Consider the following 19,154-nt stretch of genomic DNA (forward strand, 5'->3'; position numbering starts at 1 on the left):
CGGTCCTGCTGCCTGTAGGTCAGGAAAGAGCCAAGACTCTTTGTTTGTTTGTTTTTAACACAGGCTAATTCCATTTTCTTTAGTCCTGCATAAACTCTCTACCTTTTATGTCCAGTTCAAGACAATTAACAAAAGAACAGAAATCGAGGAAACGCACTCTGTCACGTAATTCACAGGATATACTGCTTTCAGTACGCAAGGCCAAACGCCGGGGCGTGCGCTGTGCAAGTTCCGAGCGCTGTCTGGCACTCCGGCCTTACCTTCCAAGCCTCCAGCCGCCAGCTGACTTGGCGTGGGGACGGAGTGGTAAATAAGGAAGCAAGCCAGCATGCTCAGCTGAGATTCCTCCGTGGGCTGCCCGCTTAGGTAGGAATGTAGAGAGACATCCCCTCCAGCTGTAAGAGACAAGACAGGTTGATGAAATTTAGGGAGCATTTGTGGGAGGAAACAAAAGGTAAGACAGCAGTATTTTGACAGAAAAAGCCTGCTGAAAAGAGTCTCCATCTCCCCACAGAGATGGGCTAGGGGTTTGTTTGCAAGCTGCCTTCGTTCTGCTGTGGCCACCCTACACCCTCTTCTCTGCTGTGGCCAGCCCTCACTTTCACTCCTAGAAAATTCTCCCAGTGCGGTATTGGGAAAGCATTCTCTCTGAGAAACATAACCATCCACGCTAACTAAACTTCCCACCAAGGCAGTCAAACATAATTCTTCAGTGACTGTTTCCCACTGAACTGAAAATGAGTTGTTTTATCCCAAGATACAAGTGTCTTCCCTCCAGTACTTTTGAGGCAAAAGTCAACCCGGATCAGTAAGACGACAAGAACGCTGAATTGGGATCGTAGCTGTAGGATGAAAAAGTTATCTCCTCTATACCTTGAAGCCACTGATCCAACGTGTTATCGATAGTGCACTTCATCACAGGCAGAAATTCCGAGTTCATGAAGAGTCCTCGGTTTGGATTCCTGCTCATCCTCTCCTGGTGACTTCTCGAACTGAAAAACTCTAACACCAGCTTTATCTGCCACAGCTCAAACGTCTCGGACATTTCTCTTCTTTCTAATCTCCTCACAGCCTGGCAGAGGGGAAATACAAAGTGACTGTGAGAATGTGAACTGGAGGAGGAAAGAAATGTTGCTGCCAAACGTTAAGTAAATAATCCTACCCCCCTCTTGCCAAGGGCTGCCCTTCTGAGCACCTACTGAGAAAAAACGCCGGCTAATGCTTCTGTGTAATTACAGTTCTCATTAACTTAGACTATTTTCCAATTTGCTTTTAAAATCTCTGTTATCTCCCTGTAAGCTCCCCGATACATCTCCCCTTCTCCCTTTCTGTCTTCTACAAAAAAATCACAGGCAATGAACAATGCTCTTATGCCACAGCATAGCTTTAACAAAGAAAAAAGCGTTTACTCCACCTGATCTATTGCTATGTACGTGGGCAGCATCTCTGGATTTTCTTGGGTAACACACTCATACAGAATCGAGGAGAAAAGATCCAGGATTTCCTGTTTCTGATAAAAGACACATGTTTAACAAAGCACACATGCTAGATACAATTTATTTCAGGTTCTTGCCTTGCTCACATTTCCTTCCATTAAAGTTAACCCGTTCACCGACATTCCATAAATTAGCGATAGCTAGCAGTGCTACACAGCTTGCTTTCGTTCTTGGGCTTATTAAAACTCAGCATAATGCAGCTGTATTTTACTTCCTCCCCTAAGTCATTCCGTGCAGAGAAATACAGTGCAAAACACCCTAACCCTTCTGCAGGGACTTCACTTAAATGCTTCAGGACACTGAACAGGGCTCTCGGTGTTTGTTAAACACATTCTGCGATGCACACAAACTGGTGTAGACAACTAGCAGCAACTGTGATGGAACCAAAGAGAAAAAAACCCAAACAACCCAAAAACTATAGAGTCAACACTGTTTTACACCTTCATATTCCGAAACATCCCTTAGAACATTCCCTGTTCCCCTCTGCTTGAAGGGTTGAATTCTGTTCCTCAGTTTCACATAGGATTTTCCCACCTTTTATTCGTGCAAGCAAGAAACCACGCTAGTCCACACCTAGGCATCATACCTGGCCCATGTTCACAGTTGGCTTGCAAAAATAATCAGCGAATGAAAACAGAGCAGGATCAGAAGTGAAAGCTGAAATTGCTTCTGGCTAAAAAAAAAAAAATAAAAATTAAAACACAGTCTTACAATGAACTTTTTGATTTTACTGCACAAATGTAGTAGCAATTTATCCCCAACCCTTCCTTTCCCAGCATGCAAGTGAGAAGACTGTAACCTACACGAAGCACGTCACGGGCAAAACATGTCCAACGCTTCTGTCTGCCCACGAGAAACGTACATTCACATAGCTGCTCTTAGTTTAAGCTCATCACATGCCCTCTGAAAGCCACCAGACTTCCTTTCCCTCAAGCAAAGCAAGTAACTTCAGTACTCATAGCCATGTGGCAGAGCTAGGTGCCGGAAATAACTAACATGGCGTGACCTGCTGTGCTTCCCTCAGCCTTCCTAGAGGCAGTATTCCTGGCAGGAAAACAGTTTAGGAGCGATACCTTGAATGCCCGAGCTTCAGAGTTTCTGTGAGTAACAGTCTGTGCCAAGAGACTGCGCCAGCCCATCGGGTCCTCCTTGTAGGAGAGCTGCCCAGCTCTCAGCTTCACGTACAAGACACCACCCTTTGAAAGAATTGACCTGAAACGACAACAACGGTGCTTACTTTAAATTGATACGCATCCACGATGAGGCAGACCTGCAAAGGAAACGTCAGCTCCAACAGCTCATGTACGGCTATATCCCCGTTTAGGCTTTGTCCCAATTATTTAAAACCCGCCCCACTTGCATAGATATAGAAGCCTTGGTATCTTCAGGGCAGGCTGCCATCAAACAGTGACGTGATGGCAGGCAACGGTGATGAAAAAGGGATGAGCCCTACAGAAATATAACTTCCTGAAGCCATCGCGGGTTCTTGTTAAGACTCTTGGAGGATGAGCTCCCAGCACCAAGGAAGACCATGCAAGTTGGTATCCAGCTTTAAAAGCATGCTGTGATGGTCCTTTCTCCATGGAAAAAACCCAACAAAACCCCACTATTCCTGACCGAGCCTACAAATAGAAGCGTGCAGTTACTCTAATGCAAAGCAGCTGCATGTTTACCTGACTCGGAGTATCAGTTGCACCATTAACTGTAGGCACTGGGCATCCTTAAAATAACTAAATTATCTATACTGAAACTAAGTGCTTAGCATAACAATACAGCAGCAATTCATGTGTAGTAATACAGGGAAAATTATTTCTCACACGTGCATTTATCTCCAAAACGCTGCTGGCCAGGTCCCTACCATTTTAAAAAGGGCTGGGGACAAGACAATATGATGAGCGTTGTGACACGAGAGCTGACAGATTCAAAGCATCTGGAGCAAGTTCCCCAGTCACCCACGCTGGTTTCTGCTGCGGTGGCACAGGAAGGCTCTTTCAGGCAAACAAGTGCTCAAGTGTGGTAAAAGCTCAACCCAGAAGGACAAAGCTGGCTTCTGCCAGCAGATGAGTCAGTACATGCTCCTGATCTGGAGGACTCGGCAGTCCTGCTTGTTATCTTTAAAGGCACGGACCGATAGATGCTGCATTGCAGTGGCTAATTTAATCTCAATCGTGGCCTTTAAAGTAACTAGAAAAAAACCCCATGTCACTGATGAAAGATGCAGCTGGCTGCTTCTATACTACTCACAGCAGCAAGTTACGCTGTAGGCTGTTAAGCGCAAAAATGAGAATGATTTTACCCACAGATACTGTATTCCGGTAAGATTTCTGTTTTTCACAGTTGCCCGACAGAGAGTTACAATGCAGTAAGCAGTACTTTGTATACTTCACGTAACATGAGAAAAATAGTATTTCACAAAGCAGTAACAGTTAGCTAACTACTGTATCAACAGTCTGGGAAACATGACATCACATCAACTCAAAACTAAACTAAAACCATGAGTTTAAGATGGTTTCTGGTACTGCTCAATCCCGCTGCCAATATCTGCGGTTTTTAATATCAGGTTTTCCCCTGCCCTGTTTTTGCATGAATTATTCACATCAATAGGCGAAACCAACTACGCAGTTTCTTTCTTCACCCTAAAGTGCTGTCAAATGCACAACAGTGAACCGATCAAAACCAGACTTCTTTCCAAACCGTAGGTGTAATAAGTACAGGAGGTTTTAAAAAAAAAAAAAAAATTGAAAAAATATTACTACAAGGTCATTATTTAGTTAAGCATTATAAAGAATACTTACTTCAGATGATTTGTCCCTTTGCTTAAATCTATTAATAATTCCCAGTACCGTGGTCCCTTCACTCTGATCTGTCAATGTAAGCATTTTTATTATTAGATATAAACCAGAATCTTAAAATTAAGAGTTTTCTACATAAGTCTACAGTTCCTTCTGGGCCCTTACAAGGACACGGGCCCTTTTATAGCGCTACCCACCCTGAAAACCCAGAAGGAAGAGCACCTAGCTTTGTCCCTCCTACAGTGAATCTTTCTGGCACAGGGAACTGCCTGCTATACCAGATCTTGAGAGCGTTATGATCAAGACCGAAGAGAAGCACGTGCCATAATTTAGCATATGTGCTCCACAGCGACAGAATTGTCTTTGTAGCCGTTACTACAGGACAGTGTTGTCCAGAGTCTGGCTAAGGTTGGACAGGGAATCAAAGAAAAGTCATTAAGCCTCTGTCCTTGCACTGTTTGTGACACAAAACCCAGGTGATTAAATTCCTCATTAAAATGGAGACTTCCTTTACCTGCTTCAGTAAATGAAGCTCTGGAAGGAGCGTGGGTGCCATCAGTTCCTCAGTGGCTTCTGCGTACCATTGCGTGCCCTTTAAAATACCACCAGTATTCACACATTAGTAAAGCTCATTTTCGTGTGAAAAGCAAGCAAACGGGCATCTCATTTGTAACAACTCCATTGGCAGAGATCAGTGAGTTTCTCTTCCTGAGTTCTGAGTAAATACATGACTTAGCATTGCCTTTAATGTCAGGAAACACAAGCCTAAATTAAAAGGTATATTTCCCATGGATGGATCCACACATAAAATCGTGCAAGTCAGGCACACTTCAACTGAAATCTGAAGAGTTGAGAAGTAAACTATATTATGAACATGCAGAACTCTCTGCTAGAGCCCCAAGGGATCCATGCTGCACCTCAAATCCCAAGAACCCTTTCTTTAGTCCTTTCACGAACACCACCTGTCTCTCATAAGCCTGTACGAAATAAACCCTGCAGAAAGGGCTCTTCGCCAAGAGACGCATAAGGCAAGCGCCAAGGAGAAACACCAAGCTGCCCATTTCAGCAGAATTAAGAGAAGGTTTTTAAAACCACAGATGGTTCCAGCCACCTCTGCGCCTTTGAAAGTCCTTCCTCTTTAGAAGGAGAACTATGACCCTGGGTCAGTCATTACACACTCGACTGTTTGAAGACTTTGTGGTGCCTTTTACTTGCCCTCTATTCTGCTCTCAAGGTGACATCAAAGCACATGCAAGGTGTGAGTGGGCTGAGGACAGCCCTTCAATTATTCGTGTAGAATTTGGCTCGTCTCCACCACAGCTTGAAAACAAACCCAAGGCTGCCGGCCACAACAATGAAAATAGCGTGCCTTTGGTATATCAGAGTCTTCAGTTGTCTCCCACACCTTCTCAAGGGCCTTCACTCCTTACTGCCTCCCAGAGACATTACCTTGTACGTAACCTCTATCAGCGCGTAACAAGGAGTGTTTGAATCCACGTCAACGGGCGTTAAGAGCCTTGGTTCTGCCGCCAGCACGTACAAGTGACGCAAAGCCTGAAGATGGTACCTGTGTGTGGGAATAAAGAATTCAGCACTGTGAAGTACAGGCAGGGAATAATCCCCAAACTACACACAGCTCAATAACCAAATACAGCTGTCGATTAAAGAGAAATTTGTAGTAGTGTAGTAGGTTTTTGTTTTTGTTTTTTTTTAAAATGTATGCATTAGCTAACAGAAGAGGACTTAGTGAATCTTAACTAAAACCGACTAAGAGTCATAAATGGGCAGATCTTGCATGAAAATCTTTTCAGCCGAGCAAACTAGAAAGGTCGTCACAGGAGCACAGCGCAGATCCTCAGGACACCTGCTTGCATGTCCTCACTGATTAAAGATCACTACCACAACCTTGTATTTTCACTTTTTTTTTTTGGTGGGGGGGGAAAAACCTCCAAGAACTTATTTACAGAGCACCTAGGTAAAAATTCTAGACCATTTACCTCTAGAGAACCTCTTTTGTAAGATGATTTAGCTTAAGGAAATAGGAACTCTAGCAAACCCTTACCGATTGTCCGTGCTGTGAACAGGGAAGTGAGGGTACAGAGCACAAAGGAGAGCAGCAATGGAAGAATTGGAAGTGCTCAGTGAGTATCTGTAGAAAAATATTATTTGTTAGTTTCCATGCTAACAAACACTGGCCACTAGCACAGGTGTTCAAAATATTTTGGTGTCCCAGGGAAGGAAAGCGTATACAGGCAAAGAATTTACAAATGTCTTCCTGTAGCAGTCAAAATAAACACAAGCCAGAAACATTCCTATGGCATTTAAGTAACACAGTATCTAAAAGACAACAGGACTTTCACTTGCAATAGAAGACGCCTTTATGCATCCGTATGTTATTAAAAAAAAAAAAAAGAAAATCAAGTAAACTGCACACAGCTACAGCTTTTGCAGGACAGGCAAAAGAAGAAAGAAAACCTGCCTTCGGAAATGGCAAGTTACCTTCCTCCTCCCAGAAAAAGGAGCCCCAAAGCCATGTGGTGAGCCAGGTGGAACCCGTAGTTCATCTCACCGCCCGTCTTCTTGTGCATGAAACGGCAAAGCTGAAGGACTTTCAGGTTTCCAGAGCCAGCCATCACCATCGCGAGAGACAGCAGCAAGACGCTCAAGCATGTTTCAAGATTATAGTGACCTGTCTTCAAGCAGAACAGGGAAGGCATTATTACGCTTCTGTGGTCAAACGCACACTTCTGGTCGGTCTAATACGCCGCTTTCTACCCCAGGGTTTGAAAACCACATTCCACAGAAAGAGGGAGAGCGGAGAATCAGCAAAGTCCTTCACAAAAATGATTCACAGCCCTGCCACATTCTGTAAGTAGTCTGTATTACAGAAAAGTAAAAGGGATGGTTTTGTTTCCATTAGGGTTTTGGTGAGGGTTATCAAAGTGTGTTACACAACAAAGCCTCCTTTTCATTGAGAGAAAACGAGAAAGAACTTACTATTGAAGCTGTCGGTGCTGACAAACACTTCAGGAAATCTGTTGCATATTTGTACTGGAAAGAAAAGAAATGCACACTAAATATAGATACAAAAAGATAAGTTACAGCCCTATGGAAATTGAAGGGAAAAAATAAAAACCTCATACCAAGCACTTAAATGCTGCCAGATTTTCTGAACCAGCAAATCGAAATCCCAGTGACAAACACGCTCCAGCAATGATGTAGACATGAGCTTGCCTAATAAGTAACATAAACAGGAAATGACTAAATATTTCTCTTCTCCTCATCTGAATACGCATCACAAACTCCTATTTTTTGCATGTTACTTACGCCAGTGTTTCTAAACTCAGGTCTTCAGATGAAGGCAGCTCTGTTGCTTGAAGAGATATACTGTTCTCTCTTATGATCTATGAAAAGCAGAAGAGACAGAAAAATTAATCCAGGGGGAAAACGATTAATTAACTGAAACTCTGGGCACTGAGGGTTCATAAGCAATACAAAACAGGTCTGTTGCACAGGCATATAAAAGCTGTTTTTTCCTCCACATGCTATTGCTTCCTTGTACTTCTGATCCAAAAGGGACACCTTTCAATGCTCCTGGATCTGCTCCCTTAAAGATTTCTAAAACAATGGCAAGACTGTGCCAGAAGCATGATGCTACTGCATGTATTCAAATAGGAGAGAAAATAGAACAGGATGAGCCCTCAAGAGGCTACGTGGTCTATCAGCATCCTGTATTCCTGATGGATATTTATTTAAGTTACTTGCAATGCTCAACTGAAACCTCCTTACAGCAATTTTGCACCTGGCTTCTTGCTTGGTCAATGCGGAGGAAAGTTTAATCCCTTTCTCTCTCTGGCACCATTTTATGTCTTTATGAAGAGTTGCACTCCTCCACAATCCTCTCCTCTCTAGCATGATGGGATGGGAATTCCCAGTGCTCACACAACGGTCTGGGAATCCAACGTAACAATCATCTCCATCACGTGAACACGATTAACATATATTTCCTTGTGTAGCTCGCGTGACGACAGAAATGTCTGCATGCAGAACAATCCGGTGAGATGTAAAATTGGGAAGTAAGCACATTAAATGTAAACACCTACTTGAGGCACGTTGCTATTAACCCACTTGGAATTGGGCAAGATGTCATCCCACAAAATGAGGCATCGAGCCAAGGTCTAAAACAAAAGTGAGAAAGCCAAAATGTAAGGAACAACAACAACAAAACCCCACAACCTACACAAACATCAATGGTATTTTTTTAATGTAATAACTGCGTCAAGAAACATGGACAATCCAGCCACCCACTAGCAGCTTCTCCACTGCTTCGCGGCCTTCATGGCAGAAGTGACAAAACAGCTTTTAAGAGATGCAAATTCTGCTTGCAGAAAAAAGAACCACAGAATAAACCCTTGCAAGGTCACTATCTTTAGGTGGTAAACTGAGATGAAAATTCTCTATGTATTTAGATGCTGAGGCCTAACTTGATTTTTTTATCTGTAAAATTAATTTGGGAAAGGCTAGAAAAATTTACCGAAACATTTATTTAACATTCCACATAAAATGTATCATTCAAATGATTCTCAATAAATTCTGTCTCTAGAGCTGCATGACAAGCAAGTTACTTTACTACAAGCAGAAATTGTTTGAAGGTATGAGTTTGGCTGGCAAGCAACAGGGTTACCAGCTATCTAAGGGATTCTACACGATAGGCATGCGGGCTGGATTAAAAATTTTAAAAAACTGAAAAATTTGTATTGTCAAATAGACTGAGAAATGAAACAAAAGCAATTCTTACCCTCAATAAAAGGAACTCTGGTTTTACAAAGTCCAGCAAATACATGGTATCTGGAGCTTGAAGCCAGTCAGCAATGGATCTGCAGAGCGCAGTAAAGGAACAGGGTTTCCAGGTCACATTTCATCAATGCACAAAACCGAGTAAGCCACACAAAGCAGAACCAACATTACGGCAGTTTAAACTGCTATCACAAGTTGCTGCAAAACACCTGAGCAATTCCAAGGTTAATACCTGTTGTTGGTCTTTAGGTAGATCATGGCAAGTGCAAGCGTGGCACCCGGACAAGTAACGTCCACATTTATGGTGTCTCCTTCCTGTGAAAACACAATGCAGACTTTTAGACCAATTGACCAGGAAGGTAACAGCCTGTAGCAATGCGTATACACTTTCAAAGTCACTTGGTGCAGACACACACACCTCTCAAGACTTCTAACTATTGCTATTTTCAGCTTAAGTGAGCAAAAAAATAATCAGCAGCATATACCTTGATTTGATAACTGGGAGACTTGTGCTTCTCTCTGTGCATTCCTGCTTGGAATCGCCTGTGACCCCCAACCATGTACTGGTAAAGCTGCTCAGGGACATTGAGGTCTGACATGCCTATCAAGTTACTGCCGTGCTAAGGAATGAAGAGGAGAAGAAATAAAATGGAAGTGCCTTCCTATACGAGAAAAAAAAAAATGCTTTTGGGCAAAGGCAGTTGGGAATCAAGAATGAAAGAGCTCTTATTACCCAACCCCAATATATGATGATTCTTCTACTACTTGCAGTTGAAACGGAGAGGCACTTACCCCCAGGCAAACCATGCCTAAGGCTAGTCCAGATGCAAGTGAATAGGACTCTCTGTCTGTGCAATACTCCATTTCTGGTCCAGGAGGACGTCCTGGAGAAAACAAAACAGTGGAATTTGTCTTTTAAAACTCCAGCTAAATAGACACTGTTCATTTAAGCACTACATTCCTACTGAAGTGAGAAAAAAAAATTTTTTTTCCTTCTCGCGAAAGTCAGCAAAGCTCTCAGTGGAATTAAGATAACTGTCACTTAACCCACTCATCACCAAACAGCAAATCCCTCCAGAAGCAATATATGTTGCCAAATGATACGGATAGAGTTCAGAGAAACAGTGAAAATGCCATGTTACAATTGTGTATACTTTAAGACCTCTGAACCTATTCCAAATGCTGTCAGCAGAGTTCAAAAGCTGTTCCTCGAAAAGACTGTGCATATCAAATTACCAGAAACGTAGCAGATACAATTTCACCCTTAAGATTTATCCCATTCTCTGTTTAATAAACCATACAGTCTCCTTTAACTAAAGTTACACTGTGGTGGGTTGACCCTGACTGGGGCCAGGTGCCCACCAGAGCCGCTCTCTCACTCCCCTCATTCACCAAACAGGGGAGAAAAGGCATAACGAAATGCTTGTAGGTCGAGATAAGGACAGGGAGAGATCACTCACTAATTATCGTCACGAGCAAAACAGACCAAACTTAGAGAGGGAATTCATCTAATTTATTACTAGGCAAAACAGAGTAGAGGAATGAGAAAATAAAATCAACTCTTAAAACACTTCCCCCCACCCCTCCCATCTTCCCGGGCTCAACTTCACTCCCGGCTTCAACCTTCCCCCCCTCAGCGGCACAGGGGGACGGGGAGTGGGGGTTACGGTCAGTTCATCTCACGGTGTTTCTGCCGCTTCTTCATCCTCAGGGGGAGGACTCCTCTCATCGTTCCCCTGCTCCAGCATGGAGTCCCTCTCACGGGGTGCAGACCTTCAGGAGCAAACTGCTCCAGCGTGGGGTCCCCCACGGGGTCACAAGTCCTGCCAGCAAACCTGCCCTGGCGTGGGCTCCCCTCTTCACGGGTCCACCGGTCCGGCCTGGAATTTGCTCCAGCGTGGGCTTCCCACGGGCCGCAGCCTCCTTCAGGTGCCTCCACCTGCTCCAGCGTGGGGTCCTCCACGGGCTGCAGGTGGAATCTCTACACCCCCTCATCCTTCCTCCACAGGCTGCAGGGGACAGCCTGCTTCACCATGGCCTTCACCACGGGCTGCAGGGGGATCTCTGCTCTGGTGTCTGGAGCGCCTCCTCCCCCTCCATCTGCACTGACCTTGGTGTCTGCAGAGTTTCTTACATCTTCTCACTCCTCTCTCTGGCTGCAAAAGCTCTCTCTCTAAGTGTTTTTTTTCTTCTTAAATATGTTATCACAGAAGCGCTGATTGGCTTGGCCTTGGCCAGCGGCGGGTCCGTCTTAGAGCCGGCTGGCATTGGCTCTGTCAGACACAGGGGGAGCTTCTAGCAGCTTCTCACAGAAGCCACCCCTGTAGCCCCCCCGCCACCAAAACCCTGCCACGCAAACCCAACACGTACACATAAACACAAATAAGAACTTAGCTGTACAAATAACATCAGAAGAACTACACACAGAATGAGGACACAATTCAGATCAGTAACTTACTGTTCTGAATCAGCTCTTAAAGACTACTGTTTAGAAAGCCTTAAACAAAATTCAGAACAGGAGAATTTAGGACACGATGGCTGTACTTCCACCAATCTCAGTCAAAAAGACTGTCCTTGCAAGAGGAAAGCATTCTTCCCCCACCCAGTGTCTCTGTCTCTGGATTCTACAGTGGCAGCTACCTCACGGACAGACATGAGAAACAAGTGTCTGGGAAGCATCAGGTGCGTTGGGTATACAGCGTGCAACAGATCTGCTCAAAAGCTACAGAGGGTGAGGATCTCTGCAGATACGCCATCCAGGTCAGGAGGAGTGTGTAGTTACTGCAAGCCCTTTTACCAAGTAGCTGGCAACCCCAGACCAGCTCTCATCAAAGTTTCCAGAACACTGGAAAAATGGGATGTGGACTGGGACAGTCACGACATGTGAATGATTTGCACAACGCAGCAGGGAGCTGAGAATTTTAACGTTCCCTTTAACTGTACATCTGCCACCATCTTTCCAGTGTTAGCACCTACCTATTTCAGCCAGCAGAACCTCGGCTGTGTGCCTGTGAGCGGTGCCCTGATAGACGAGGCCTATTCCTATCACGGCAGCCACCTGCACGTTGTGGGGGACATCCAGCTCTGTGGAAGTTGGTGGCAGGAGGGCAGGTATGTGGATGCTCAGGAGGCGCGTAATGGCCATATCCATCGTGCCCAGCTTGGCAGCAGAAACACCAAGCAGCAGTCCGATACTTGTCATCTCATGGCCCTGAGAAAGGAGACAAATACCAGCGATCAAAGAAAGTAGACGTATTCAGAAAAGGAAAAGACACTTGTCCAAGTTCTCAGATATACATAGCAGCTAAACTTTTTTGATCCACCTCTTCAGGAAAATGAAGACTAGCCGTTATGGGTATAAAGGTATTTCCCAAACGTATGATCTTGCTGCAGAGGTAGGCTTTCAATCCAAGCAGAAATTCTCACACAATTAAATACTAAGCATGGTTATAATGTAGATGTTTAGTTTCAAAAAAAACCCCAAAACCCAAACACTTTGATTGCTCTAAGAAGAGCTACTGAAGTCTTTGCTTTAAAACAATATAATCTATCTCCTTGGTAGTTCTTTATTAATCCCTCTCCCCAAGCCACACGTATAATTTCCTGGTGTTTAAGTTTGAAAGCAGTTATGTATTCACAGCTTCTTACAATTTAAGGTGAGATTTCAAGAGCACATATGATTTTCAGCCTTTTAACGCAAAGTTCATAAAATCTTGAGCGTCTAACTCTGTAACGCAAAGATTAATGAGAACATTTTCACAGAAATTGAGCAGTAGTAATTCAGAGCATTCAGCTATCCCGATGAGCTGTGCGCAAACACGGAAAGATTTAGTGATAAAACCGCTGAAAAATCTTAAACAGAAACGAAGTCCTGCACTACTAACATTAACAATGCAACTCTGGTATTCTCCCACATCAGGAAACTTCCAATTCAGTGTTTCAAAGATATCTGCTGACTTTTCTTTCTTGTTTTGTTTAAGGAATTCAAGTCCTGCAGATGTCTTTTCTCCATTGCCTACGAAAGAAGGCCTCACCTTTGTCAGGTAGTCATGTATATTGAGCGTGGCCAGTTTCGTCAGATGCCCGTTGAGACCCAGAGCCATGAGGAAGCCCGCGTATTCATTTGCTAGTTCAGCAATTTTGGGCTTGTTATAGACAATCCAAGCAGAGTCTATCTGCGAAGCAGGTGCTATCTTCAGGCCGGCAGCTACCCCGTTGTGAAAGCTGGCCCAGCAAGCCATGTTAGGAGGCACATCGATGTTCCCACTGTTCAGATCGACAGTGGTGTTCCTAGGAGGAGCACGGCCTGCCCATGACAAAATCATTAACAGCAATTAGGCGAACGCAAACTGCTTCAGAAACAGCTCTCAACTCAGTAGGGTGCCAAGTAAATAAATTCCGACACTAGGGAACACTTCTGATCCGAAGACAGCCTTGGCTATTGTCAGGCACGGCAGAAGCACAGCATAGCTGATAAGCCAGTGGTATGGACTTTGCAGTATCTGCATCCTGTATGACACCAAAGCTGATGAGCTGTGTGCCCTTAGGCAACATATTTCACTTCTCTCTGCTTCTCAGAACGTACCTGATACAAGGTCTCAGTATTAGACAGCAACATTGGCCTAATAACAAGAAAGTAGTGGGTGACAGACTCAAAACAGAGATCTACTGCTTCACAAAAAAGACACTTAAACTTTGGAACTCTTTGCAGAGACACACAGAAGATGCTAGAAAAATTACGAGAGGTTCAGAGAGAAATGTGGTAACAACCGAAAGAAACTCTGACCAACGTACCAGTTAGATTCAGCTTAGGGATGGGCAACTGCTCCGTTGGAACAGGATGATACGAGAACAAAGTGAACATTCCTCGTCCAACAGGTAGGGCCATGGTTCGCTGGCACAGCTGTAACAGCCTGTTGGGGAGACGACAGAAAAAACAAGCCAGTTACTTGAGACAGAAGATTTTTCCAAATACATAATATAAAATGAACCTACAGACAACAGGCACTGGACAGGCTATTTTTTCCTGACTATCAGATAGCATGTTGCCTTTTTTTTTTTTAGTAGGCTAAACTTTTGAACCAAATCTTTGATCCTCACAAGATTAATCTCAAAAATATACTTTAGCTGACATCACATTGAAACTTGTCTCTATTTTTCCCTTAAAACTAGGTGCTAGTTGAAGAAATCTGCGCTACGGACAATTTCGTAGCCATGCCAGAAACAGGGTGAAAGGAGAAAGCAAAACAAAGCTGATTGCCATATGGGATCTTGCTATGACTAGTGATCGCATCTAGTAATAAACCTGTGTACAGAATTAATGATGTGCTTCCAAGAATGCTGACCACAATTCTCTATGATTTACTCTGGAAACACTTTCTAGACTTAGATTACTCAGCTTGTCGGGTCAGACAAAAATTTGATGCATTCCTTTAGCTTCCTCCTTCTGTCGAGTGTTTTGCGTGTTAATGATGTTCCAAAGTTTCCTTTCTTCTTTTGTTTTTCAAAGATACTTTTAACACCCCCAAAATGAGTGAATAAAGCAGCAGGACGGGGACAATTGTGAGGCCATTAGGCATAAAATGGCTCCAACAGGAGGTTTCAAAAGAGAGGGATGGGACAGAGAATTTGCTTTCTGTGGAATTCATTAGGTCCAGAGCCTTGCTTAGACCCAAGATCAGCCCTGAACAAAGAGCTCTCCAGTTTTAGGTGGGGGATGGACGGCGCTTTGTTCTTTACAGAGGCATTTTCTCCAAGGAGTAGGTCCCTGCTTACATTTCATACTTTTTAGGTGGAAAAATCCCACTACGATCTGCTTTCAAACCCTAACGGATCTCAACATGCTGCTTGGGGTTCAAACTAGCAATCTTTCCCATATGCTGCTCCAATCCAGAGAGGCTTCCGACTCACGTACAGCAGAGTTTTGATTTACGCTGAGCTTCAAAGACTTGGATTATGAAATCCAACCCTCTTCTGTGTCCTTCACTCGGGCCTGCCCACTTTAATGTTTAGTTAAGACTAAAATAGATCGCACTGTTTGGTTAGACATACTTAACTTTAAGCCACCAAAAACATTCAAACGCTTTTTCACCTGAGTGAAATGCTAATGAAATATTGCTAGAAATGGAAAGAGTTTTTACCGGTTTTCTTTCTCTTCAATGTATTCATGGTCACTAGCTTCTGGCATCTGCACTACATTGACACGTACAGGACGGGCACTCTGAAGAAGTCTGCGTACTTCCTGCACTCTCAAATCCTCACTCCATATTAGCGACATCACTTCCTCGTTCATGTCATTCATGCCATCCTCATCCTCTTCCGATTCGGTTCCAGAGGGGATATCAGAGGACAGCACCGGGCCCACAGACTGCAAGGGAAAGAGAAAGGACAGGAGTCATTTCCAGTAGCGCGCGGGGGTATTGCTAACTCTCAGAAAGCCAGTAAATACCAGCACCACAACCTGGATGCACTCAGCACAACTACCTGCACTGAGCTGGGCCTGCAAATAGAACGGACTGAGATTTGTGCAATCACGCACACCACCGTTCACCCACTCCTTACGCTCATTTAGAGGGCCACGAGAAAAGTTCTTAACATTGTAATCAACTATTTTTTGCACACCTAAGTGTGCAAAATAACTATCAAGAGAGGAGGAGATGACTTCTCAAATATGTCAAAGATGTAGCAAAGGCTGTTGAGCAAGGACTGACAAGCGGGAGCTTGAAGACGTGACATATGAAATAGTTACCTTCCTTTCAAAACTATTTCTTGTTTCAGAGCAGTAGTAGGAAAGGGCTTTCCCCTCCCTGCCTACACAATTATCTATGACAGCTATGAAAAAACAGATGTGTTGGGTTTTTTTAAAGTTCAGCAGTGAAAAACAGAAACCTAGATGAGCGTTTTGATGTATATTAAAACAGAGGTTAAAATCCGGAAGGAACAAACACAATCTTCTGGTGACAACCTGCTTTTAGAAGTGCCAGCACCTACTGACCCTCAACCCAGTCAGAGCTGCTGTTCTGCATATTCTGTTCGGGAACCTGCTTTATTGTTCTAATCATCGATGTTTTCATGAATTAAGGCTTTAATTTGGATGCTCCCCTATAACCACCTTGGGAAAACCAAGCTATCCATTAAACTAAACAGTCAGCCTGCATGGCAGTAAATTCCAAATGCTTGTTGCTGTCAGCCAACTTGGGTCTCACCACGGTACCAGAACGTTTTCTGAACTTCCACACCAGAGCTACATGACCAGAAAAACATTGAAGCATTTTGTTACTCAGAAGCGCTGTGGAAAAGCCCTCTTTCTGTGCAAGATTTATGAAATCCTCCTTTAAGACTCTGTCCTCCTGTTTATTTGCATCACACAAGCGATGCGGAGGACCACCAACAAGAATGGCAAGGAAAACACCGGTTGGGATGCAACAGAGTAAGCCCACAATCTGCTTGCCCTACGCTTGCTCCAAACAAGGCAGTCACTCTGCATGAAGCACAGTTCATTTTATTTTTAGAGTTCTGCAGAAATAAGCTTTCCCACAGAATATACAGTTTCCTTACCTTCTGAAAAAATAATTTGGACATTGACCCTACAGTGGGCCAGCATATTCCTCTTTCTTCTCCATCTTTTGCAGATGAGAGATTAATTTAAAAAATAACAAGGCAAGTGATGACAAATATCGATATGATAAATCTAGGAGCAAAAAACCCCCACACCTCTCTAAACTGGTCATTTTTTCCTGTTCTATACCCCAGAATCTCAGCAAGCTGAAAGATACAGAATCACACGGACTAGATTGAACTCAGGGTCTTCCCAAGGCTCACTGGTAACAAATGACACCAGGGGTGCGAGCAAATTAACAGCTGATGAATGAAAACCAATTTCTTCTGATAAATACGCGCTAAATCTCAATACATAACTGCACCACCCATATAGCCAGCGTCCGTTTTGAAACAGGAAACTCCACCCTGCCCTCCTGAGAAATGACAAACAATTTGGTGTTTGAAGATCACTTTGTCCTTTTAAGGTAACATATATTCGAGGCATTGTTATAAAGTAAGTGATAAAATCAAATTTATCATCATTTTAAGATTCAGCACTGTTATAGTTGAACAAAGGTTCACCAGCAGAAAATAAAGTGCATTTTTAATGAATGGTGGGACATCAGATTTGAACACGTAGTTAATTTACTTTTCTGCGAAACGAATTTTTTTAAAAATTAACTTTTTTCATATGTGGTTAGTCATGAAGCCTCCGTTATAAAAAGTCAGAATAATTTTAATATCCCTTTCAAAGCTAAGACAGTAAAAGAGATCTCGACCAAGATGTACTTGAGACCGAGTCCCTCTTCCTGACTTTTGAAAGGGCTACAGACAATCTCTCTGCTACTATTAAGTGCTTTTGTGCATGTCACTAGCCAGCTCTCAAGAAGAGTTTTGGCTTCCAGAGTGTCCTCAACAAGAGACACCTAAGTGAGCTACAACTCGGTGGGAATCACTAGCATCTACAATCACAAGAAAATGTTTAGAAGAAAAACGCTGCACTTTTTTCCATTTACTTCAGGATACAAATAATTAAACCATTTTTGAGGAAAAAAGTATATATATATAAAAAATGTATTTCAGAAAGCACTCCAGTTCTTCCAGAAGAGAGGGAGGCGTGGGCTATGCCAACCCAAGAAGGAGCCAGACTGACGAACGCCCGTTTCCTTCTCCCTGTGCCATTGCGGTTTTGATGGCAGAGTCTCTGGACAGAGTACCAAAACCTCTCTAAACACCTCTGACACAGGAGGAGGACTCACAGAGGCAAATAGCTCTGTTGGCAAAATTTTTGCGCGCCATGCCTAAATTAAGTTTGAAATCTGTTTCATATTGACGGTTTCCACAGCTATGCATCTACTTTTCCTGTGCCGGATGCTGGTCTTTATACTGAAACCCTCGTATGCATGTAAATCCCATGTTGCCTTCAATCTTGAATTCTGCACCTTCTGATCCCCTGCGCATCAGCAAATGGCATGGAAGTTTCTGAACAGAGTGCTCTGCCCAACCCCCAGTATGATGAAAACCATTTATGCCCATACTCACAGATTTACCCTTTTGCAGGTTCCCTTCACACGCCTGTTTGGACAGATCCTGGCGCCCAATCAAGAGACAAACCGCTTCTGGCCAGTCTGAGGCAGGCTGCTCTCGGCAATAATATATCGCGTCTCTAATAGGAAGAGCTACACCAAAGGGGAGAGACTCCAGATCTCTTAAGGTGAAACCTTAAAATTGATGAGGGAAAAAAAAAATCAAACTCTTATCAAAACTAGATGAAGTGTATTTCATGTTATGCAAGCACAAGACAGTTAGTTAGGATTGTTACCATGTTGCACAGTGAAAAAAAGCTGTTCTTACCAACATTAGTCATCCAAACAACTAACTTTTCAGCCAGGCTGGAAACAGATGTGCTGTGTCTGAAACTACATCTGTAAAAGAAAGGGGAATAAAGCAGCAACCAAAAAAAGCTAGTAAAAAACTCAGCGGAAAGTCAAAAATAAGTTTAAAATAATACTAAATATCCCGTACCGATTGTCATCCTGTTCTATTTGCTGTTTTCGTTGTCCTAGGAAAGACAAGGCCACATTACTCCCACGTTCTCCAAGCAAAAGGACAGCACATAACAAACACAAGACACTGGGAGACACTCTGATGACATCAAAGCATCGTTACCTGATGTAATCTTGTACAAATAATGGGAGGCTTCGTTAGATACAGCGCTCTCATCACCAAGTATGTACAGAGCCACACTCTGGATAGGAAAGAGACACCATAATACAAAGTCACTCAGTCTGCAGCTATTGTGTACTGGCTATCAAAACAGGCAGAAAATAACTTTAATAGCTTAAACAGTGGGACAGGTTAATTAAGAAAACATTGTTAGTAAAAGGAGGTTGAAACAACTGAAGCAAGTTACAAACTTTTTATGCTTTAGACTTCTATCTGGAAGTTTGGAAAAAATAAATCCTGAAACAATTAATTGAATTTTCCCTAATAATTGTTTCAAAGGTAAAAAGAGAAAGATCTGCTAAAC

General features: G+C 43.3%; 1 protein-coding gene and 1 long non-coding RNA gene across 4 annotated transcripts in view; one reads left to right on the forward strand and one right to left on the reverse strand.

Annotated features, from left to right (window-relative positions):
* Window positions 1-19,154, reverse strand: part of ANAPC1 (anaphase promoting complex subunit 1) — a 34,661-nt gene that overhangs the window by 1,061 nt on the left and 14,446 nt on the right. For all 3 annotated transcript variants that reach the window (XM_054819209.1, XM_054819211.1, XM_054819208.1), the window contains exons 21-46: window positions 18,794-18,872; window positions 18,650-18,686; window positions 18,479-18,549; window positions 18,167-18,345; window positions 15,226-15,452; window positions 13,880-13,998; window positions 13,120-13,391; window positions 12,062-12,296; window positions 9,878-9,969; window positions 9,571-9,705; window positions 9,318-9,400; window positions 9,087-9,165; window positions 8,392-8,466; window positions 7,616-7,692; window positions 7,432-7,522; window positions 7,286-7,339; window positions 6,788-6,981; window positions 6,351-6,437; window positions 5,738-5,855; window positions 4,803-4,880; window positions 4,292-4,359; window positions 2,570-2,708; window positions 2,083-2,169; window positions 1,415-1,510; window positions 874-1,072; window positions 261-395 (exon numbers count right to left, since the gene is read on the reverse strand). In XM_054819209.1, coding sequence (XP_054675184.1) covers window positions 261-395; window positions 874-1,072; window positions 1,415-1,510; window positions 2,083-2,169; window positions 2,570-2,708; window positions 4,292-4,359; window positions 4,803-4,880; window positions 5,738-5,855; window positions 6,351-6,437; window positions 6,788-6,981; window positions 7,286-7,339; window positions 7,432-7,522; window positions 7,616-7,692; window positions 8,392-8,466; window positions 9,087-9,165; window positions 9,318-9,400; window positions 9,571-9,705; window positions 9,878-9,969; window positions 12,062-12,296; window positions 13,120-13,391; window positions 13,880-13,998; window positions 15,226-15,452; window positions 18,167-18,345; window positions 18,479-18,549; window positions 18,650-18,686; window positions 18,794-18,872 — 3,106 coding nt within the window. The remainder of the gene's footprint in view (window positions 1-260; window positions 396-873; window positions 1,073-1,414; window positions 1,511-2,082; window positions 2,170-2,569; window positions 2,709-4,291; window positions 4,360-4,802; window positions 4,881-5,737; window positions 5,856-6,350; window positions 6,438-6,787; window positions 6,982-7,285; window positions 7,340-7,431; window positions 7,523-7,615; window positions 7,693-8,391; window positions 8,467-9,086; window positions 9,166-9,317; window positions 9,401-9,570; window positions 9,706-9,877; window positions 9,970-12,061; window positions 12,297-13,119; window positions 13,392-13,879; window positions 13,999-15,225; window positions 15,453-18,166; window positions 18,346-18,478; window positions 18,550-18,649; window positions 18,687-18,793; window positions 18,873-19,154) is intronic.
* Window positions 18,185-18,932, forward strand: LOC129204017 (uncharacterized). The gene is made up of 2 exons (XR_008576251.1): window positions 18,185-18,338; window positions 18,691-18,932. It is a non-coding gene; the product is annotated as an uncharacterized LOC129204017 (long non-coding RNA).

The sequence above is a fragment of the Grus americana genome, chromosome 3 (assembly GCF_028858705.1).
Source record: "Grus americana isolate bGruAme1 chromosome 3, bGruAme1.mat, whole genome shotgun sequence".
Lineage (NCBI taxonomy): Eukaryota > Metazoa > Chordata > Aves > Gruiformes > Gruidae > Grus > Grus americana.